At 37.4% G+C, this 24,806-nt stretch overlaps 2 protein-coding genes across 2 annotated transcripts in view; both read right to left on the bottom strand.

The window, feature by feature from the left end:
• LOC126377528 (putative ferric-chelate reductase 1 homolog) overlaps positions 1-10,309 on the bottom strand; it is a 40,513-nt gene extending 30,204 nt beyond the window's left edge. Inside the window, exon 1 of the mRNA XM_050025314.1 lies at positions 9,927-10,309. The gene's annotated coding sequence lies outside the window, so the exon portion shown is untranslated. The remainder of the gene's footprint in view (positions 1-9,926) is intronic.
• Positions 10,310-11,255: 946 nt separating this feature from the next.
• Positions 11,256-24,806, bottom strand: part of LOC126377509 (pikachurin-like) — a 250,069-nt gene continuing 236,518 nt past the window's right edge. The window contains exons 12-19 of the mRNA XM_050025256.1: positions 23,026-23,171; positions 21,008-21,251; positions 20,378-20,472; positions 19,602-19,985; positions 18,471-18,614; positions 17,427-17,513; positions 17,091-17,194; positions 11,256-16,327 (exon numbers count right to left, since the gene is read on the bottom strand). Coding sequence (XP_049881213.1) covers positions 16,167-16,327; positions 17,091-17,194; positions 17,427-17,513; positions 18,471-18,614; positions 19,602-19,985; positions 20,378-20,472; positions 21,008-21,251; positions 23,026-23,171 — 1,365 coding nt within the window. The 3' untranslated portion in view covers positions 11,256-16,166. The remainder of the gene's footprint in view (positions 16,328-17,090; positions 17,195-17,426; positions 17,514-18,470; positions 18,615-19,601; positions 19,986-20,377; positions 20,473-21,007; positions 21,252-23,025; positions 23,172-24,806) is intronic.

Below are 24,806 nucleotides of genomic sequence, written 5' to 3'. Positions count from 1 at the left end.
AATCATTACGTACAATATGTCACGCTATGATCCCTCTTGTCTTTCGCCCCGCAGTACTCTGTACTGCGCCCAGAGTCATCATCATCATCACTAGCCCATTAACGTCCCCACTGCTGGGGCACGGGCCTTCCCTATGGATGGATAGGGAGATCCAGCCTTAAACCACCACGCGGGCCCAGTGCTGATTAGTGGTTATTAACGACTGCTAATGCAGCCGGGACCAACGGCTTAACGTGCCTTCCGAAGCACGGAGGAGCTCGAGATGAAACTTTTTTTTTGTGGTCTCCCATTCTATGACCGGCCTTTGCGAAAGTTGCTTAACTTCAACAAGCTCCTCGCGCCCAGACTAGTCTATTTCAAAGCCGTAAACTACGAATAAATAATAAGTCCGTAAACTAACCCGCGCGTAAGCCGTAACTTAATTAATATCATCATCATCATCAATTTAAGAGCCACGCTCTTGTCGGTGTAGCATTTTCCATTCCAGTCTATCAAAGGCCAATTCCTTGACTTCCCTATAAGACACGACGTTAACCTTTTCTTTAATCTGTTCCATGTAAGCTCTTCTTGGTCTTCCCCTTCCTCTCTTTCCTTCTAGCTTTCCTTCTATGATGTTTTTAATGAATTCGTCGTGTCTTATTAGGTGTCCAATCATCTTGCCTCTTCTGTCCTCAATAATTCTCAGTATTTGTCTCTTTTCCCTTACTCTTACTAGCACTTCCTCATTTGTAACCCTTTCTGTCCAACTTATTCTTTCCATCCTCCTCCAACACCACATTTCAAAGGCCTTGAGTCTCTCTCTGTCCTTCTGTGTCAGTGTCCAAGTTTCACATCCATAGAGGGCTATACTCCATACGAAGGTTTTGACACATCTTTTTCTGATAGATTTGGCAATCCTAGCCTTGAATATGCACCCTTTGTTATGGAAAGCTTGTTTTGCCATTGCTATTCTGGTTTTAACGTCTAAAGTACATCTTGAGTCATTCGTTATTATGCTGCCTAGATACTTAAAGTTCTTTACATTTTCAATCGGGATATTATTTAACTTAATTATTTGGCTGTCTATTTTTGGAGTTTTGGAAATTGTTAGAATTTTGGTTTTACTTATATTAATTTTAAGGTCGTATTTTTCAAAAACTGTGTTCATTGTGTTAAGTAGGGTTTCTAGGTCTTAATTAATAACAAGTTTTAAATTAAAAATCAGTCCAAGCAATCCTTTCACTTGTACTACTTTTATGTTACTTATATCGCCATTAATTAATAAGTCAATTACTCGTATAAACACATTACGTATTCTGATACGTAATGTGATGCTGTGATGTTTTAATGATATTTTAAATGAGTTATAGGACTGGAAAACCTGATGCAAGGTAATAATTTATTACTTATACAATATTTTATTGACATACATACATACATAAACTCACGCCCGTAATCCCTAATGGGGTGGGCAGAGCCACAAGCAATCAAAGACAACTTGCAGCCACTGTTGATACGGTGTCGTAAGCTGGATATTTTATTGATTTATTAAAAAATTGAGATTTTGTATTAAAATCTTGACTTTCAATAAGATTTTGTAATTAATAACGTTCTTACGTTCAAAATAACGTCCGCCGTGGTCCAGTGGTTGAGCGTTGGGCTGACAATCGCAGGGGTCCCAAGTTCGAATACCGGTGGGGATATATTTCAAAAATCGTAGTGTGATCCCTACTTTGATTAGGACATTGCAGGTTGATTGTCCGTAAGTAAGATTTCGTTTTTCACAGGATCTGCTTACCGAACCTGAAGATTGGACAGGTCCGGATTTTTAAAGAACTGACCTTTCAACCCGAAGGGAAAACCAGCCCAATACAGATTAGGTCAACATAACAAAACATAACATAACATAAGAAATACTTTTTTGCACAAACAGGAAAAAACAAAAGAGAAAACAAAAGAGAAATAGAATGAGTACAATAGGCGGTCTTATTAATAAGTAGCAATCTCTTCCAGGCAACCTTTAAGTATAGGAGATATTGAATATTGTACACAACATGACACATGTTAACATGTAACTAAATACAAGTAAAAACCACATAATTATAAGCACGTGTTTTAAGTCTTTATTATACATATTATAACCCTTTTCTAACATAACACGCCTGTATCTCCGTAGGGGTTAACCCTTTTCTATGCAATTAGCATGTGTAATATAGTTGACTTTCTATTTTTATTTCCTTAACACCGGAATTCCGTGTAACTTATAAACATGCAGTCGTCACTAACTTTCCCCTATGCTCATGCATACAAACATTTAGTTACACGAGTTGTGATAATTTTACAATGATAACTTGCTCACCACGATATATAAAAGAAACTGGGTGAGAGGCCTCAACGCTCCCCATTTGTCCGGCCAAGTAGTTAAAGCCTTAAGAGGCAAAACTAAAATAAGACACTTAAAAAAAGATGTAAAAAAGATCTTATGACTATTTTGAGCTAATAAAAAAAGTAAGTCGAGAATAGTGAAGTTTATATAATAAGGAACTCGCATCGAGAACTATTAAAAAAAACAAAGTTAACAGGATGTTAGTGTCATCGTACCGAAAACTTTGAAGGATGATGCAGACCATGATTCTGAGTTAATATCAAGTGGAATTATCCGTTGCAAAAGCATGGAATTGAAAATAATTATAAAAAAACACTAACACTATCATAAATTTTCCGATAGGAAATTTTCGGGATCTCGCGGGATTGATATTTCCAATTCCCGCGGGATCTCGAATTTGTGATCTCGAGTCGGGATTGCATTCTCTAGTTTATACCCAACTATACCAATGTTAGATCAGACAATTATGTTTGTTGGTACAACAGTGATTCACGCATAAACTGCAGACGGAACAAATGCACATCTACTCGGTACACTTGAGTACATAACTTATTTGTGGAACATCAACATAACATATACATCCTCCGTGGTCCAGTGGTTGAGGGTTGGGTTCACGATCCGGAGGCCCCAGGTTCGAATCCCCTTGGGGACATATCACAAAAATCACTTTGTGATCCCTTGTTTGGTTAGGACATTACAGGCTGATCACCTGATTGTCCGAAAGTAAGATGATCCGTGTTTCGGAATTCACATTAAGCCCTTGGTCCCGGTTACTACTTACTGATGTAAGTAAGTAGTCGTTACATGAGCAATGACAAGGGCCTTTGGCGGCTTAATAGTAACCCTGACACCAGGGTTGATGAGGTTGGTATTCCACCTCACAACCCACACGATAAGAAGAAGAACATAACATATAAGCTGATGTCTACATTCCCATTGGGGTAAGAGGTACATCCATCGAAAGATGAACCGAGTCCCTACGCTTCACCGAGCTTTCTATTATACCAACGCGATAAGCGGTGAGTCGTATTGTACGGGAAATTAAATCAAATCCAATTAAATATTCTTTACTGCACGCACAGACAAGAGATATTATAAAGTTTACAGCATAATTGGCGGCCTTGTTGCTCTACAGAAATTCCTTCCAGGCGACCAGAGGCAGGAAGATGATAAGTTGGAAAGTTTCCAGCCAGTATTTTTTTTTCCAACCCTTTGTGGTTCGACAGCCTAGCGCCTAAAAGATGTGTTGCTGTTGCAATTTCTTGTCATTTCTTCTCCTCAGCCATAACACCTTGCGAAATGACGTAAATTTAAAAATGTTACATTGACCTTCAACATGTTTATCCATAATTACGTTGAATAAATGATTCTGAGGAGCTCGGTGGCGCAGCGGTAAACGCGCTCGGTCTGCGATTGTTGAAGTAAAGCAACTTTCGCAAAGGCCGGTCATAGGATGGGTGACCACAAAAAAAAAAGTTTTCACCTCGAGCTCCTCCGTGCTTCGGAAGCCACGTTAAGCCGTTGGTTCCGGCTGCATTAGCAGTCGTTAATAACCACCAATCCGCACTGGGCCCATAATAACCACCAATCCCTATCCATCCATAGGGAAGGCCCGTGCCCCAGCAGTGGGGACATTAATGGGCTGATGATGATGAAATGATTCTGATTCTGATATACTACCATTGTTGTTGTGTTGTTGTTGCAGTGGCTGCAAGTTGTCTTTGATTACTTGTGGCTCTGCCCACCCCGTTAGGGATTACGGGCGTGAGTTTATGTATGTATGTGTGTACCATTGTTAAAATTGATGTAGGTTAGGTAGTTAGTACCTATACCTGTGTTTGCCAACCACTTCTATCTCCGCCAGTCCACTTCAAACAATGGAGCGGTGTCATCGACTCCCGCGCAGGTTATGCCATCACTACCATAGTGATATACGCGTAATTCACTTGTTATTGTATTACATACATACACAAACTCATGCGTCTGTATAGTCTTCTAGTCAATTCTTAGAGAACGTTTGCATTTTATTTTTTACACATGTTTAAGTGGGTTATAGAAATAACACGGGATTTAAGAGTGATAGAGTGAGAAACAGTGTGATAAGACAGAGATGTGGTGTAAAAGACGATATAGTGACTAAGATTGAGAAGGAAATGTTATGGCGGCTTGGACACGTAGAGCGGATGAAGGATAATAGAATTGCAAAAGCGGTATATAAAGCAAAAGTTGATGGTAGGGCTGGCAGAGGAAGACCGAGAAGGACTTACGATGACCAAATTGGAGATGTCCTTAGAAAAGGTTTAATACAATCTACTCTGAACCGGCGTGCGTGTATGAAGCGATTGATGAATGTGGAGGAAGCAAGAGAAGTGGGTCAGGATCGAAGCAAATGGAATTCTATAGTTTCTGCTTACCCCGGTGGCAAATAGGCGTGAGTTTATGTATGTATGTATTTTAAATATATTTACTCCTTATATTTTAACAAAATCCTCTAACCCGACCGACATCGCACCATCGACTCGCCTTTCTTACTTTTTAAAACTGCCTTACGTCCCATTCATTAACCATCCTCCTTTCATACCATAAACAATCAAATTCCCATTCATAATCCTTCCCTAGTATTCTCACTTTTCTACATTTATATAACATTACATACATTTTATTTTTTTTTCCCCTTTTTAGTTTTAAGTCTTACATTTCATATTGTTCAAATTTTAATATTAAGAAATTTATGTAACGTCTTAAACCTAAATAAAGATTCTATCTATCTATATATAAAAACTCACGCCAATGAATCTATTGGGCAGAGCTAGTACTATTCTATGTACATAATAGGCGTTATTACACTAACCAATCCATCGGGCCTGCTGTCATAGAAGGAATAATACTACGTATAGAACGGCAACACTCCGCCCCCCACCAGCGGCTGAGCTAGGTTTACCACACCCCCTCGGTCTTACTTTAGTCTTCACTAGTACGCTCAGATGCGCGTGTACGATAATGTCAATGTGTAGTGTCTGTGTAAAACGAGGTTGTTTGTATGAAGAGTCTGGGGTGTGCTTTACTAATATCACAGCCCGGACACTTCATATAAAAAACCTCATTTTACACATACACTCGTATGCGCATATTATTATGTGTGTATGAACACACATAATAATATGCGCGTGTACGATAATGTCAATGTCGGACGTCATCGTCCGACGCCCATACGATAGAAGACTAAAGTAAGACCGCGCGGGGGTGAGGTAAACCTAACTCAGTCGCGGGTGGGGAGCGGAGAGTTGCCGTTCTATACGTAGTATTTCTTCTATGCCGCGGCATGAACCATGTCGTTGGTACTTTGATGATTATACCTGTTACTTTGTTATTGTCTATAGGTCATACCTATGAACATCTCTAGCGTGTAAATAAGGCGATATATTATTCCCAAGCTATAATTATGTTGTTAAACGATTATTAGAGTTGTGTGATGGTACGGCTTCGGTATTTAACATTGAAGTTTTTTTATCGTGAGAAGCTTCCGGTAGGCATTTGTCGTTTTTGTACCCATTGTTTCTTAATGTAACATCATTCTGTGTTATTTCCGGGGTAGGCTGAGAAGATACAGGTCTGTAGAATATTAAAGTTTTCACATCGTCTGATTTCAAGTTCATTTTGTTTTCATTCAGTTTATTTCAGCTGTGACAATGTTCGGTTGGCCACATTAAACCAATTATCTAAAAAAGCAATATTTGAATTTGTCATTTGCGCATATAAAGATTGTCAACAAATATCAAATAGCACTATTGTTTTAATATGGCCTCTTTAGGCCCCTCGAAAATGTTGTCTGGTGGGTAGGTTTAAAATTGACATTTGACATTAACTTGACATTGTAGCAAACCCTCCCCCCCCCCCTGAGGAGCTCGGTGGCGCAGCGGTTAACGCGCTCGGCCTGCGATTGTTGAAGTTAAGCAACTTTCGCAAAGGCCGGTCATAGGATGGGTGACCACAAAAAAAAAGTTTTCATCTCGAGCTCCTCCGTGCTTCAGAAGGCACGTTAATCCGTTGGTCCCGGCTGCATTAGCAGTCGTTAATAACCACCAATCCGTACTGGGCCCGCGTGGTGGTTTAAGGCCCGATCTCCCTATCCATCCATAGGGAAGGCCCGTGCCCCAGCAGTGGGGATGTTAATGGGATGGTGATGATGTAGCATCCGTTTGTTCTTGTCTTAAGTTTGTGATACCTATTGTTACTTATTGTAATTTTTTGTCGTTGTAAAATTATTCTTATAATGTTAATAAATAATAAATAAAATTCCCCGGAAAGGTTCATGATATACTTACTACATTGGATAAATAAGTAAAATGTATCTAATTTGCATCAGGTTTTTTTTATATTTTGTGTTACTTAATTGTGTAAGTACTTATGGCAGCCAATAATAGAACTAACATTTATATTCTTGACAACATTCAAATACTTACTAAGTCTTCTCTGACGATCCTACATTGAAAATAAACGATTCTAATAGGTATTTTTTCGTGTGTAGTAAATAATTATATTGTGTATTATAATAATTTAAGATAGATAGATAAAATACTTTATTGAGCACAATGGACACAAAATACAGAGATAAGGACAACCCCTAAGCCCTTAAGCCCTTTTGTTACTAGAAAATAAATAAATAACTTATATAATTTGTTTTTTTCCACAGTGATCAATATTTTTTTACGATTCTAAGATATCAAATTAAGGCTGTTATTACTAACAGCCTTATTGTCCAGTTAAAAAAACATTATTAATGGAATTTTAGACTACCTACCTGTCTTTATAAACAATATAATTATTGTTTGCTAGCTAAACAGCTGAACCAACTAAATCGTGATAATATGTGAGACGCAATTTCAACACGATTTCACACAATGAGCTAAGAAAATTAAATAGCCAATGACCGAGCCGATTAATGGCTATTAATTACTTTCATATTTTATTTGGACTAAGACCGAATGAAATAAATATCTCGAACACTGTATAGTTGCTTATTTTCTGAACATGTTCAGTGAAAAAGTCACTTTTTTTGACCTTTGATGGGTTTGCTCTTGGCCCCAGATTTGCCCGAAGGCATTGACGAGGCCTACGAAGGAGCGAGCTCGCCCAGAAGCTGCCTGTTTACGCTGGCCCTGAAAGCACCCGGGTTATATGCATTCGGAAATACAGAAGACGGCAAAGAATTTCACTCCCTAGCAGTGCGCTTAATGAAGGACGATGCGAAGCGCTTTGTGCGAATATTTGGTATATTCACCAAATAGGGATGGATCCCATTTCAAATCCAAAATCAACTAAGTCGATCCAGCCGTTCTCGAGTTTTAGCGAGAGAATTAAGAGATTAAACGAAGTTACCTGTAAGTGAAGTTCTATCCCAATTATACGAAGCTCCTAGTTCGAGACGGGACTCCCTCCCTTCAATTTTAATATCCCGCCCTATAGTCTCTACAGGTGATGGAATTGTCCATGAAACATGCTTTAAACATAATGACATTAGTTGACAGGTATGTTCAGGCGCGATTATAAATGGGTTTTATATATATTATAGAGATTAAAATATCGGTTAGCGACTGAAGATCTGGCAAGAACTAGGGCCCCCCATCGATGGCGGTGTCCTGGGTACTTACTCAGAGTACCTAGTAGGAAAGAGGGGTCATGAACTTGGATGCTTGGGGGCTACGTAAAGCTACTACAACAAACCCGTAGATTCTCTGAATATGTATAGTGCAACGTAACCATATTTGTAAATACCCCAATAAACGTCCTACAGGCAAAAACGACCAAAACTAAAAAGTCCGCGTTGACAAAAGCCAGTACAAGGTCAGTCGGTATTGTCATGTCACGGTCCGCGGACGTGTCAATGACACAGATTTGCTGCACGATCTCGGGACGAGGTCTTTAGAGTTAATGCAGGTGATAGAACATTAATAAGACCTATTATGCCCGGTTTATCAAAACTTACAAGCCCTGTATTACAAGAAATTTAACTAAGTAGCATACGAATATGACCACCGATAGTGGCAGTCATAAAAATGTATGGGATTGATAAAATGACATGTCAATCCCATACATTTTTACCACTGTCAACTGCATACAATTTTATGGTGGCGCGACTGTCATGACATGATGTCCTAGTGAGATATGGCCCGTAAAAATCTTGAATCACATATTTCAGCATGAAATATTTTCGGCCGTATCGCAATACGTAGGTACTTCATAATTGTTTCATCTTAATAAAACCAGTCGGAAACGAGGTTACCTAATACAAAAACATATTTTTCACAATCACTGATGATGTTTATGCTAATGCTATGGTAATAGATGCGATGCATAATAGGCATTTAATACTATTAATGGTCTTGCAATAGGTAGGTACTTAAATACCAGCGAGATGAATGCACGCTACGTTTTGTTTGTCTTCTTCTAATCGTGTGAGTTGTGAGGTGGAATACCTACCTCATCAACCCTGGTGTCAGGGTTATTATTGAGCCGCCAAAGACTTGTGTAACGACTACACACTACATATTTGTTTCTGTGATTATGTTTTTTTTAAGTCTTTTATATTTTTAATAGACTAGTCAAATCAGTTACTTTTTAATATATGTCAAAATACAAAATTACTATGGAATTTGTATGAAAAAACACTGTGACGTCACAGAAAAACGTGATGAAATGTCGGACTTTTTGTTTAAAATTCATAAATAAGTTAAATAGAAAAAATAAAATGTTTTTCGTTAGTTTTAGATCTGTGTTTGTTTAGTAATCAGAATTTCATAATTTATCTTGAACCAAAGACACGACCCATTAGTAGGTACTTACTATTAAAATAGTCTTTGTTAAGAGGAAGATAGCGGATCCAATTGGCCGTAAACCAGGACCTTAGGCAAGTTTTAAACGACTGAAACTAACAGATAGTGACAGTGATAAAAATGTATGGGTTTGACATGTCACCTTATGTTAATTCCATACAACAGTATTTTTTAAAATGCGCGTTATTTTAATATTATGTGAATAAATCAAAAAATAAATATTTATTTTTATTTTTTCTGCAGAAAAGGGATTAACATAAATTAAAGCGGACAAGTAAATACTAAATGATTTTAAAAAGTCAATTGCGTAGCGCACTTGCGCAACGAGAGTACCGTACCAACCTATAATATACAGTTAAGTAAGTATTAAGTAAATAAGAAGGTATCTATCTCATTTACCTATGTTGCGTATTCGAGACAGACGGGTAGCAACGCTGGCTTAGTAGGTAGGTAAGGTAGCTCGAAGACATGCGTATAATTTATTTCCCGGATATGCGTAGACATCAATATTTCCACGTAAATAACTAGGTATATGTACCTATATATATAACGGGATGACATAATAGGTATCAACATGCTATAAAATATTTTCCACTAAGTAAATTACTGCGCGTCCATTAAACGTTCTTAAAACGGTGCTCTCTCCGTGACAAACATAAACATCAATTGCTAATAAGAATTCTATACACACACGGCAAAGAATTTGTACTTTTACTTTCAATACTTACGAAAAAAACCGGTTGAGCAACTGTCGACGTACTTCCACAGTCCTAAAAGCACTTCACACCAAAACTTGTATAGTTTTGAACCACTTTTAACAAACTAAATAATTAAAAAGACACAAAAACCCACAATTTCACACGATACACTGCACAGTAAGTTGTTTTTGTTACTTATTAGCAGAAAAACTAACATTCCTCATTCGAATTACTTTTAAATTACGAATAAAACTTTTAAAAGTTATTTCTTTTTAAACTATGAGATATTATATTGTGCTGTTTCTTTTTAAATTGAAAACTTATTTGAATTTTTTGATTTATAAATGCGTAAATTCAAACGTAGAACACGACGCGCCCGCTCCGGGCTGCCAAGCGAGCGGTTATGGGAGTGAATGACCGAATGACATGCGGCTAGAGGCTCGGTTGGTGGTGGCACCCACGCTTCAATCAACGGACTGACAGGTTTAGTGGTGAGCCCCGGTGAACGAATGGAATGACGTAGTCTAGTCGTGTGCTACACTGGGTTTTACCACTTAGCATGCAATTATGAGGAACAGAGAGGAAGTCAAGTGAGTCAAGCTTTTTAAAATGGGGAAATGCATTAAGAGTGTCTTTTGTCATGTGGGATTTTCTCTGGAAAAATCCATTTTGCTTTTTGTTTTGCATGGCTACCTAAGTGACAAAAGAAATAAATCCCTTGCATTCAGATTTGATACCTACCTACTTACTGAAGTTGCCGATTTTAATTCCTAGCGAAGTAATTTCCAAAATGCTGATTCACTGATCAACATGGTAAATTATCGGCCTCCGTGGCCTGTGGATTCGGATGTCCCCGGATTCAAATACCAGAAATATCACAACAATCTCTTTGTGATCCCTAAATTTGGATATAACATTGCATGCTGATCACCCAATATTTATTTATTTATTTATTCATAGTCTGAAATAGTCTGAAAGCAAGATAATCTGTGTTTTGGAGGGCACGTTAAGCAGTCGATCCCACGAGAATGGAGAATGCTACACCAACAAATGCGTGGCTCTTAAATTATTGATGATATATCAAGTTACTACTGCTTCAGAACCAGTTATGGTTGAGAAGAAAGGTTGGTACAAAAATCTCCTACCAACTCGTATTTGAACTACTTAGGAGATTAAAAAGGCCACATTAAAGCAATTCATCTAAAAAAAACATCACCCTCCTGCCCATTACACACTTACTTTTATATGGGTAACTGTCAAATTGCAAGCTTTTTAAATCAATTGTTTCAAAGTGGCCTTTTTAGCGTTCTGGATAGGTACTTAAGCCATAAATGCTACCAGAAAGGAAAATGTCTAAAACATTTTTTACTATATTTTATTGATATAATTTTGTACAAATAACGGCGTATAATACAACGGACAGGTTTCACATACAAAACTAACGCTAATCAAGCTATTCGTATTTCACATGTAGTTCTACATTTAATTAAATTACGTAACTTAAATTTAGAGTCGCTATCAAAAATTTAATAGAAGTTGCGGTGATGAACTTTTGTGTGTGAGTTCGTTTAATTTTTGTTAAGTTGGCGAAAATGAATCTTTATTTTATTTGCCAATTCTTTCTAAATTTAAACTTACTGATAAAGTCAGAAGAAAGAAGGCCGGGTGATAACTTTTACACTGCTGATATCTATTTTAGAAGGCTGATCTAAGTTATAGTTACCACAAGATAATTGCGATTTTCTTTGCCTTCTGAGTTAGACCTATTTGTGAATAGCTCGCCTTAAATGAATACTCATCAATAAACACATACCAATTTCACGTAGCACATCAAAACTTGTCATTTGCAAGTTGAGATAGGTATTAGATATTTTCGCACGCTAGTTGAAGGCGACCGATTCAAAAATAAGACCCCTCACCATTGGTTATTTCAATATCTATAAAATTTTCGACGCGACGTCATAAGTTCATTTAAAAGTCATATAAAAGCAGTCAGAGTTTAATTATTTCATTTAAAATGATATTTGTTGATAATAATTTGATATTTAACGTATATTGAGTGCATATTATAAGCTTCTTTCAATGAAAAAAAACTTATTGGACAGATAGGCAATAGAGAAATATTATGAACACATTTTTCAGGTTTCAGGTAAAATGTAAAATAACTGTGAAATATGTTTTTTTTTATATATAGATTATTATTTGAGTTATTAACTTGTTATCTTTCTTGAATGTATCTTATTAGCCTGGGTGTATTATTTATTTAGGTAAGCCAAATAATGGCGGAAGATGTGTTGTGAAAAGGGTCATCATTATTACTCAAAAACAAAGATAAGAGATGCATATGTCTGTTATTCATCTCTACAGCGCCACCTATATTGTTGTTTGTTTGTGAGGTAGCCTGGAAAGTACAATTGATATGCGCTAAATTATTGTGCTCTTACAAACGCGAATATAAGTGTTGTGTAGGTACATCTAAAACACGAAAAGAAATTTCACATGAACATATACTAGCTTCCATATTTTAGACACGCCAAATAATTATTTTGCAATCATCAAAATTAACATGAAGATATGTAATTATGTAAATAATTTCCACACCCTGTGAAATGTTAAATATACTATTATAATTGACAGAAATTATTGGTGAAAATGAAGCCCTAACAGGATTCATAGGGAGAAAATATATTTTGAGATTTTAAATGGAATTTATGCTCTTAACACTAATGAGTTTTTATACATTTTTAATAGCATTTATAATATATTTCAGACGCGCTATGTGTACTTAATGTAATCAAAACTGAATTTGTAATTTAAGTATGAAGTACTTATATTCATTTGTAATAGGTACAGCCTAGCAAAAAGGCGGTGTTTTTCCTATTTGGCTGCCATAATACAATAAGCACTTACATTGTTTTATGATATCGTTACTGACCCATGAATTTTCGGAGCATAAAAACTTGCAACAGACCCTTCGTAGACCGCATTCCAATCATCTTGAAGGTCACTAGTTGAGATTGTTGCTTGGATACCGATAAGGTCAAATTTATCATTTTGTCTTCTGTGCCTTAGTCTTAGTTTTTATGCCATAAAGTTTTTTTATTATTTTTTTACTCGGCTGTACATAATGATATTTGTTCATGAAAGTTAGTTTGATAAGATAATGATTAGTTTTGATTAGTATTTATATATCGACAATTCTATCAAATTTTTGAACATACATCGTGTAAGAGCACCTATTCCTCTAAAATCGGATAGGTATATCCCATTTTATACATATAAAGCGCATTTAAAATTATCTACCAGATAAATATATTCTATGATTATTGACTAGAGTGGTGCTAAAATATTTTTATCATCTTGGGAACATCTCCAAGCGAAGCATGTGTAAATCAGAGCTTAACACTTACCTATGGTATAAAAAGCTCAATTAATAATATTTGTGGGGCAGACTTTACGAGCGAATCTCTTAAGACTATTTTCAGATTTCCAAGAATCAAGATTGTCTATACAAGTTATGAATTTCATTTCAGCCGTCTCTCTCTTGGGTCGGTCCCTCATATCTGAGGATCGTGGTCAGCATCAGGGTTGCACCTGGAACGGATGATCTGCCTCCACCGTTTCCTATCCAGCGCTTCCCTTACTACTGTGTAGAACTTGGATGTTGACGAGTCTTTCACTTGATCAGTCCATCTAGTTGGTGAGCGACCACGCGATCTTTTGCCGTAGTTAAGTAACATAACATGAGCTCATGACTATATCCCATTTGGGGTAGAGAAAGGTACATCCATTGCAAGATAAACTAAGTACCCACACCTCACTGAGCTTCCTGTTAGACCAACGTGATAGGTATCGTATCAGCCGTATCGCTGTCTATAATGGTCGAGCCATCATAGTTTAGTGACATTCTTACTAATAAGTTGTCAACTCTAAGAGAAAAAAATCACCTAAACATTTATAGACATATACCTCAACTTGTAGAAGAGTCATGTAACCAATTATCTGTCTTTTGCAAATCCTAATGAAAACAAAGCTGTTTTTGACGTGACTTATTATACACTTGCTTAACTTGGCCGAGTAAATGGGGAGCGATATTGGACCCTATTCGGGCGCACACTTTAACCTGATTTTAGTTTGACAGTTCAACCTGACAGTACTAAAACTAGCTGCTTCTCTTTCTTGCACGTATTGTAAGTGAAGGACGGCAGTAGTTTAAGAGCTAGCAAACTAAAATTAGGTTAAGTTTGTGTCCGTCCGAATAGGCACCATTGGTATCAGAACTTTGTACCTATCCTAAGCGAATAAATGATTTCTGATTTCTGAAGCAGTTAAACTCGCTCGTAAAGTACGTATGGTATCATGAACTAGCTACTTACAATCATCTAATTCACAGTCGTATGAAAACTTTGATATACAAATGCTATTAATTTTATCTTGTGTCCAGTGTCATAGAAAGGGTATCTACTAACTAAAATACAGAAAAGATCATTGTTCACAATAATAATAAAAATAAATTAAATATATTGTTTTATGATTTTTGGAAACCTTATTTCAGAATCTCTCTCTAAATTTTCTTTAAATTAAGCCTTTAAAATCATAAAGTTCTATACATTCAAAAGTCATTCCAAAAATCTTAAAACATTTAAATGTTATTAGTCAAATTAAGTATATATTTATTAGTCATATTATAATTAGTTAAATAGACATTGAATTGATTTACTGTTAGACTTAACCTTCTTCTTTTTTGAAGTCGGTTAAAATACTAGATGTCTGCCCGCGACTTCGTTTGCGTCGTGATTCTAACTTTAAAAATGAAAAATATAATGAAAAAATAATTTTAATGATTATACTTACAGAAGGTTTATTTTAAAACCCAAGAGGTCCATTTTCTATATCAGATTCCAAATCTCTAACGTCTCGGGCAAGGTTGAGTTTTAAAAATGTATTAGAGTTGCTACTATATATAAAAAGGCTAGTTTTCAACTAGTCAAATCAGTTACTTTTCACTAAACGTAGAATCACGAAATTACTATGGAATTTGTATGAAAAAGTACACTGTGACGTCATAGTAAAACATTATAAAATGTCCGACTTATTACGTGTTTCTTGATTAAAATTCATAAATAAGTTAAGTAGGAAAAAAATGATTTTCGTTAGTTCTAGATTTGTCTTTATTTAGTACTTAATCATAATTTATCTTGAATCTAGTACAAGACTCCATTGTGTCACAAAAATACGTTTGACAATTTTTGCAAGAGGAAAAGATCATACTATGTATATGATTCACAATTAATTAATTCTCGTCAGTGTTAATTTCATTCAGAGTCTAATGCTAATGTGACGTTTAAGGATGTTGTTTCTCGTTTCTGTAGCGTGATCTGTAGGATTCAAGTTTACAGGACAAAATTACTGGAAATACTGCTAAGCGTAAAGATTCCAAAGAAATCAAAGTTTTGTAAATAAGCTAAGTAAATACCCGTTCCATGACAAAGCGTTTATTGAACTACTTATATAAAATACACTCACGATTGTAACAAATTGTGATTATCTATCAAATCAAAATGACAAATGAAATCGGAACGCGTGCAAACCACTCGTACATCTAGAATTTAATATTAATTTAATATAACATTACAAATAGTTTTTTTTTCATATCTACTAGATAGTAAAGCACTTTGAAAAGTTATTTCATCGTTCGTACAAAAACTAAGAGATAGGTTTTTTCATTTAAAAGAAGTTCATTTAAAAGGAAAGTAAAGAAACCGAAGGAAATATACCAAGACAGAGGAATCCATAGGTCGCAGTTCACAGTGACTTAATACTAAATTGACTAGAGTATTTATATGTTCATTCATTTTCAAAATGAAACAATTTGAAATTGTATTGATGGCAATTAATGTTATAAAAAGTGTAAAATTTCATAATATTGTTATTATTTTATTGCCTCCGATATTATAATTTTTACATTGATATGTAGGTACGGAGTATATAAATTAATTGGTCATTCATTGTTAAATTCAAACAAAAAATGCTAAACGAACTTATTTTAATAAACCAATGAATGAGTCTATTAATTAAAACACACCTATCACTACACGCAATAAGTAAGACAGTTCATTTAAAACTTTTAAGAGAAGAACTCATTTAAAAATGAAATAAGAAATGAGTTCGAATTTCGTTTTAAGTGAACCGTCATCTTTAGCGCTAATAACAAATGAACTTGTTCACTTAAATGAACTATGAGGGTTCATTTAAATGAAAGGCCCACTTTTATGGTGTACACCTTCCGACGTTGTTGGTGATCGTGTGAGGGAGTTTAGACAAGGACAGAGGTATGTCGAAGTCTCCACTCAGGGATATCTGCGAGACGCAACCCACGAGGCCGCTCTTGTATTTGCCCGAAGTATTCACTTCTATTGAAGGCAAACCACCTACAAAAGAAAACGACAGATTAGAAAACATTAAATGCACGTACCGCGGTCCAGTAGTTGAGTCCCGGTGGGGACATTTTCCAAGGCAATGTGATGGAGAATGCGCCATACCCCTTCCGGTTGATTAATGGGAGGCCTGTGCCCAGCAGTGGGACGTATATAGGCTGTTTAGGAAATTGCGAACTGATACCCGATTGTCCGAAAGTAAGCCGTTGGCCCCGATTACTACTTACTGATGTAAGTAAGTATTAGTCGTTACATGAACCATGTCAGGGGCATTTGGCGGCGTAATAATAACCCTGAGATCAGGGTTGACGGGGTTGGTAATCCATCTCATAATCCACACGGTAGAAGAATGCACAACAAGTACTTAATTCGATAATTTTTATCCTTCATTTTTATCCTTTACTCTTTTTTAAGCTTTTTTTATACCCCTTCCGGTTGATTGATGGGGAGGGAGGCCTTTGCCCAGCAGTGGGACGTGTATAAGCTGTTTAGGAAATTGCTGATCACCCGATTGTCTGAAAGTAAGCCGTTGGTCCCGATTACTACTTACTGATGTAAGTAAGTATTAGTCGTTACATGAACCATGTCAGGGGCATTTGGCGGCGCAATAATAACACTGAGATCAGGGTTGAGGGGGTTGGTAATCTCATAATCCACACGGTAGAAGAATGCACAACAAGTACTTAATTCAATAATTTTTATCCTTTATTTTTATCTTTTACTTTTTTTTATGTTTTTTTTTTGATGAAATACTTACCTATATAAAGTCCGTTCTCGGTGTTGAGTTGTTTTAGCTTCCCAGGCGATATTTTCCCAACAGAACCCAGGCCGTCTACCTCAAGAACACCTGCTTGGCGGTTTCTGGAAAAAACATCTTACTGTTACTATACGGGTGTTGGTGACTTCGTCACGATATCACTAACACCCTGTATGTATGTATGTATGTATATGTGTGTGTGTATGTGTTTTTTTTTTCTGTATACTTTGTGTCTTCCCACTTTTATTGACCTCTCACACCTGGAAGAAAGTCCACTTTTTGTTTTCTTGTCCTTAATGAAATATTATGTGTACAATGAAGAGAAATTAATAGTACCTTGTTGCTCGTGCTCTGTGCCACAGACCATCGTCGACTTTGGTGTGGTTGGCTATGATGACCACCTCGCCGCTGCCGAGGTCGTATCTGAAAATATCATTATTAGTGGTTCAAATTACATTACTTTTTTTTCTTGTATGAAGATAACAACCTCTAGGTTTTGCTCTAGGCAATTTAACATTCCGATATTAGTCTGTAATTATTTCGAAATGAGTAATAATTGAAATAGACTACTCTGGGCGCCATCCCACTCGCGTCAGACGAAGTACTGCGGGGCGGAAGGCAAGAGGGAAACCACTGCCCTATTTTTCCCTAAAAAAGTAGCATGGAGAATGCGACACCGACGAGAGCGTGCCTCTTAAATTAGTGATGTTGAATAATTGACCGAAAACCTGACTTAAGCTGTTTGTCGGAATAGAAGATTATTTTTTTTTTTTTTTTTTTTCGGGCTTCGGAGTGCACGTTAACCTGTTGGTTCCGGCTATTACCCGTAAAAACACCTTAGCCAGCTCGCAGTGTATGCTCCATTCCCCCTCTGGTTGATTGAGGGGAAGCCTGTGCCCAACAGTGCGACGGATGTCACATGATATTTTTTCACAAATTGTACTGTAAATCTCTAAATATCAAATATGTTGCTGCGACAGAGTCCTAAAGTGGGTACATTATATTGCTCATGACTATACATGGGATTTAAAATAAAAATGCCTTAAAAAACCAAATTGGAAAAAAATAAAATTTAGACGATCTATGTTTTTTCTTTTTTTTAATTTTATTTTCAATTATTGTTCTTTTTAATTTGCTAACTTTAGTTTATACTTTTTATTATCAGTGTTGTTTGCGTCTATAATTGGCAGGCATACCGGAACTTTTCCTATGTGTATTTTATATTGTGTGTTTGTGTATGTACTGCTGTTGATGTAGTATATAATAAATAAATAAATGAATAAATTGGTGATTGGTGGTTTAGAGCTCGAGCCGCGATTCGAACTGAGGACTACGATGTATGTCCCGCGTTCTTCAAACAGGGCTATCTTCATTCCTCACCTGAACACAAGGACAGAGTTCTCGACAGCGAGGGACAGGAAGTCCCCAGGAGTAGCCAGGGGGGCGCGGCCACTCCACACCAGCAGCCCATTGGGGGACACCGACCGGAACCTGATGTTTATATCCAGCGTGTAGCTTAGTAACCTGGACAAATAAATAATTTTGAATTCAAGAACAAGAAACATTTATTGAGAAGCTGTGTAGGTTCATACATGCAGGTGTCAAAAATTATAAAATTGTAGTTGTAATTTGAATTTGAATTTTGGAATAATAGATAATATATATTGGTGCTAACTCCTGTAGACACCATCTAATTTTACTTTAAGTTATAACTGTCATTTTCTTATACGCCGAAAAGGAAAAGGACGGGTAATCGCCAAGCATAAAATTTACAGAACACACGTCAATTTTAAGCACAAATCTAAAACAACCCTATAAAATTTACATTGGCTAATAACCCGACAGAATTATGTTGACAGCACACATCAAACGGTTTGCATAGCAGCGAGATGCCTCTTTGATTCGCCCGGGTTTTTCATTAACTCGTAACTCTGTTGTTGTAATTTACTTATTCTTCCTTAAAAGCAGTCAATCATCCGTTCCTTTCCTTTTTGGTGGATAAGAAAATGACAGGTATAACTTAAAGTAAAATTAGGAGGTGTCTGCAGGAATCGGGGCCATTATCTATCTATAAAATGTTTTATTGAGCACATTGGACGCAAGATATGAATAGAAATAAGGACAACAGATACGGAAAGGCACAACAGGCGGCTTTAATGGTCATGCAGAAATTTCTTCCAGGCAACCTGTGATTTTGGTTTTTATAGCACTTGCTTTTATAGGGAAACTCACAAAGAGATAATTCAATCGCAAAAAAAAAACTGACTCGGACGGGACTTGAACCCGAAGCTCTTGTCAATGTGGGGCGAGCATTTAACTAAAGTTAACTATTGCACCATCTGGTCCTCCTCCTGTTCATTCGAAATTTTTGAGACATGTCAAGAGCTTCGATTTTCTATTAGCTTCAATGTGGCCTTTTTAACCCCACTGTTCTTTCAAAGTAGGTACATCAGTTTTATACCGAAGGTTACACTTATACTTTGAGCGTATCAGTATTTTCCTCTTACTTACCTCTTCATAGTTTCTTCATCATCAATATGAATGAAGCTGTCCTTTCCAATAAAACTAGGATATGTGTTTGTGTCGCCCCAATTAATTTCATTCTCGTTCAAATATTTCACTTGCATGTACGTTTGTCCATCATAACCTGGTCCTTCCGTCACTATATCGTTACTTCTGGCCATGTCCGACATATACTGGTGTTTCTTTATGGCGTAAAACTTCTTCTTGTACTTTTCCATGTGGATGTGTTGTGAGTGTTTCTTCTGTTTGGATTTGTGGGGTTTTGATCTGAAACCCTTTTTGGCGACTATTGAGTGGTGGATGTCGTTTACTGATATGTTGTGAGGGTAGATAGGTATCGGTTCCAAAGTTTCCTTGCAGAGGTTTCTATCACTGTAACAGAAGAAAAGGATTAGAAAATCCGTCATGAAAAATCATGAATTTTGCGACGGAAAATTCCACTTGATAATTACTCAGAGTCATCGTTCGAATCATCCCCCTTAGTATTCGTTACGATGTCACTAACAGCCTGTATTGATGAAATCCCAAATTGCAGAATGCCAATTCGCCAAATGGTTGGGTTGGGTTGCCAAATTGGAGATGTCCTTAGAAAAGCTTTAGTACGATCTAATCTGACCCGGCGTGCGTGTATGAAGCGATTGATGAATGTGGAGGAAGCAAGAGAAGTGTGTCAACACCGAAGCAAATGGAATTCTGTAGTCTCTGCCCGGTGGAAATATGCGTGAGTTTATGTATGTATGTACGTAGATATATTGATCAATCACCTGCAAGAGTTGTTCCGTGGTTCTTCACAATTGTCCACATTGACGCCGCCAAGAGCAGTCGATACCACTGCCAGCTCCTCGTCGTTTATCACCAACTGGAAATGCATTATCATAATTTTTTAATCATTTCTGTATTTCATAAGTACACCTATCTCATCCCCCTAGCATTAACCCGTTTCTCACAGAGTCCGCTTACCTAACCTGCAGATTTGACAGATCCGGTTTTTACAGAAGCAACTGCCTGTCTGACCTCCAACCCGCGAAGGGAAAACCAGCCCATTACAAGTTAGGTCTCATAGCTCCGAAAATGCTTTTTTCGGGAATGTGGGTTTCCTCACGATGGTTTTCTTCACCGCTGAGCACGTGATTCTTAATCATTTATGATCCAAACATGAATTCGAAAACAAATTCGACATTCATTGGTTTAGGCCTGTGCTGGATACGAACCTGCGATCTCAAAGTGAGAGGCAAGCGTTCTACCAACTGGGCTACCAAGCTGCCTTGGCTGAGCAACTAGGCTAATAAGTATGTTGAACCCTGGGAACTTTCTTGAACGGTACATCTCTGTTCGGAGGTCAAAAGTCCTTTGCGACCCATTAAAATTACGTATAAGTATTATTTTTAACTTACTTGTCCAACACACCCACTGAAAGACCTCCTCAACGCCAGTCTGGGCGGCAGCGGATGCGGCGCCCCCCCTAACAACATCGGTTGCTTCAACGTGAGATGTCGCGCCGGCCCCCGATACACGACTGATCGCGTAGCGTCTGTCGCGTCGTGTATCGACATCGACCGCACTCGCAGCGACGCGCGACGACCCGAGCGACTCACTGATATGCGATGCCATGTGTTAGGCTCCAGTGTATAGGCTGATCTGCAAATTAATTTAAGTTGTGTTTATAACCATGTTAGGTATACAGGGTGTTAGTGACACCGTAACGCATACTGAGGGGGATGATTCAGCTCATTATTCTGACTTAATATCAAGTGCTACTTTCAAGTCGGAAAAGTATGGGATTGAAAATAATATAAAAGAACAGTAATATTTTCATGAGTATTGCGACAGAAAATTCCACTTGATATTAGCTCAGAATTACGGTCTGAATCATCCCTCTCAGTTTTAGATGAGAAAACTTAGGTTGAAAGAGACACTGAGGGAAATGATTCAGCTCATGTTAAAAATGGCAAAACACGAAAAGTTCACAAATAAACATTTAAATTTAAAATAAGAAGTTTGAATTCTAATTTTGTTTTAAAATAAAAATGATTTATTTTTACAAAAAACTAGGCAAAGGCTTGTAAGCCTTTATATTCAGCCAGTCTATTTAATCTGTGGTACGAATTCCAATCTTGTTTTAAAATAAAATCGATTTATTTTTACAGTCTAAGAACTCTCAAAAACTTATTGATAATCTCGGACCGTAGCGTAGTAGTTACGTGCTAACATGGGGGAGGAACATAAATAAAGGATCTTCCAAGCTAGGCAAAGGCTTACATTATATTCAGCCAGATGTAAGCAGTCTATTTAATCTGTGGTACAGGCTTTTGGCTCCAAGCCACGAGCACAGCTTGCAAAGCGAAATATTAGGCCAGGCTCCATAGCCTACATTGTTATGTTAAACATAATGTCTAGTCCAAAGCTACCACTGAACCACTGAATTCGACTTTATGAGTTTGAATTCATGTTTAGATCATAGATAATTGATATTACGTGGTTTTCAGGATTTGTGCCCGGTTAAGGGCAATGGGATATTTCTCCCCCATTACATGTAATCCCATGGATTGAAATATAACTGGCGAGGAGTAGATGCATTAAACACTCCTGGCTACCCCTTCGAGGATACAAACGTGATGATATATTAGGTTAGTCCAGTAGAATTAAGAATATAAACATGTTTAATATTTTGTCCTTACCTACCTCAAGAAAATTTATAAGTATCTATGGTACGGGGGAATAACAGTCCAAATTCCCGAAGATATTTTATTCTGTGACCTCCGTAGAGGAACGGAAGTCGCTTTTATGTACGTTCGTCGACGGAATCTTATCTACTTACATAAAAGTAATAAACTGACAGTTCAGTGTTAAGACTGTGTACAGTCATGAGCAATATAATGTACCTACTTTAGGACTCTGTCGCACTAACATAATTTGACATTTAATGAGACTTACAGTTCAAATTGTCAAAAAAGTTAATGTGACACGGTACCAAAGTGTATACATATTAATTAATGCTCGTGACCGTACAGGGGAGTTAAAATGACCACATCGAAGCAATTCAGTTCAATTCATTTACGCTTATAAATGAAAGTGCGCAATGCAAACAAATGTCAAATAGCAATATTGCTTTTTTAGATGAATTGCTTCGATTTGGCCATTTTAACCCCCCTGGGGACGTTGACGAAATCACTTTGTGAGACTCCTTTGTTAGGTAAGAACTTTGTAGGCTTGAATCGGATTGTCCAAAAAGTAAGATGGTTCCGCTTCGGAAGATACGTTAAGCCGTTGGTCCCGGCTATTAACTGTAAAAAACCTCAACCAACCCGCAGTAGACCAGTGGCGGAGTATGCTCCATACCCCCTTCCGGTTGATAGAGGGGAGGCCTGTGCCCAATGGGACGCATATAGGCTCATTATGATGAAAGACATACCTGACTAAAGCAATCCCCGAGCCCAGGTCGAAGGCGAACTCCACGTAATAGTCGCGCAGGTGGAGTGAGAAGAAGTCACCATCTCCACTCGCGTGCTCCGCGTTGTACAACACCAGTCCATCTCCACTGGTGGGTTTCAGGGTGATCTGTAAGAGAGAGAGACGGGTAGTTTTAAATACATTGATGTATAATATGTTGCTATAGTAGGAGCAGTAAGCCTTTATATTCAGCCAGATTCAGATATAACATCATCCCCCTAGTATTATTCCGTTTCAACCTGATTTTACAGGTCCGGTTTTTACAGAAGCGACTGCCTATCTGACCTTCCAACCCGCGAAGGGAAAACCAGCCCAATACAGGTTAGGTCATATACCTCCGAAACGTATTTCTCGGAAATGTGCGTTTGCACTGAGCTCGTGATAACAATTTATGATCCAAACTTGAATTCAAAAACAAATTCCACAATCATTGGTTTAGGCCTGTGCTGGATTCGAACCTTCGAGCTCTAAGTGAGAGGCAAGCGTTCTACCAACTGGGCTACCACGGCTCTCCCAACTATCTGAGAAGTAAATAATATAATACAGGAAATAACATTTCGGTTTCGTATTATTGAAATATTGTATTGTGAGGCCAAGGCCAATTTTTGGGTCGCTGCGCGAAGAAAATATATACAGGGTGGTAGTGATATCGCGTCCTAACGAAAACTTTGATAGCTAATTCAGACCAGTATTCTGAGTTAATATCAAGCGGAATTTTCCGTCGCAAAAGTATAGAACTGAATATAACGAAAAAAACACAAATATTTACATGAATTTTCCGAGAGGAAATTCCACTTGTTATCAACTCAGAATCATGGTCTAAATCATCCCCCTCAGTATTCGTTACGGTGTCAATAACACCCATACGTACTTGTACGGGGTGTGAGTGACATCGTAACAAATACTGAGGGGGATGATTCAGCTCAAGTGGAATTTTCCAACGCAAAAGTATTTATACTTAGAATAGAAAATAATTAAAAAAGAAAACACAAAAAAAACATTCATTTTGAAAAAGAAAACTTGATATTAACTCGGAATAATGAGCTGAATCATCCCTCTCAATATTTGTTACGATGTCACTAATACCCTGTATAACTCGAACGTATCTATCAATTTTCTATATTTTCTACTTGTAATGTGGTTAGGTATCGGCCACCAAATACTCCTAATATAATCTCCTGACAAAATGTTTACGCAACCGTCGATATGTGCACGAACGCGAGTTTGCTTTTCTATCTTGGCAGGCGCACAACATAAGTGTGATTCTCATTACCAGCGGAAGCGGGGGCGTGATTAGTTGCAAGAATACGTATAATCAGAAAGATGTTTTTTTGACGATTTGCTTCGGCTGGTAATTACTAATATAATCTAGCCTACAAGATTCCACTGCTGGGTAAAGGCCTTCCCTTTGCGAACTCCGGAAAGTACGACGCCAATACCCGTCATGAGATACCCAATGCGTGAATTTCCTTGCCCACCGCTCATGGTTGTCGCATGTACCCGGCTCCGGCTTTTCATCATCTCCATAGTATAATCCTGTTTTTCACAGGGTCCGCTTACAAAACCTGCGAATTTGACAGGACCGGTTTGTCTGACCTTCCAACCCGCGAAGGGAAAACCAGCCCAATACAGGTTAGGTCACTTTCGAAAATGCATTTCTTGGGAATGTGGGTTTCCTTACGATGTTTCCTTCACCGCTGAGCACGTGACAATCATTTATGATCCAAACATGAATTTGAAAAC

The sequence above is a fragment of the Pectinophora gossypiella genome, chromosome 23 (assembly GCF_024362695.1).
Source record: "Pectinophora gossypiella chromosome 23, ilPecGoss1.1, whole genome shotgun sequence".
NCBI lineage: Eukaryota > Metazoa > Arthropoda > Insecta > Lepidoptera > Gelechiidae > Pectinophora > Pectinophora gossypiella.
The sequence above is the reverse complement of the archived record's forward strand: the minus strand, read 5'-3'. Positions and strand labels throughout refer to the sequence as shown.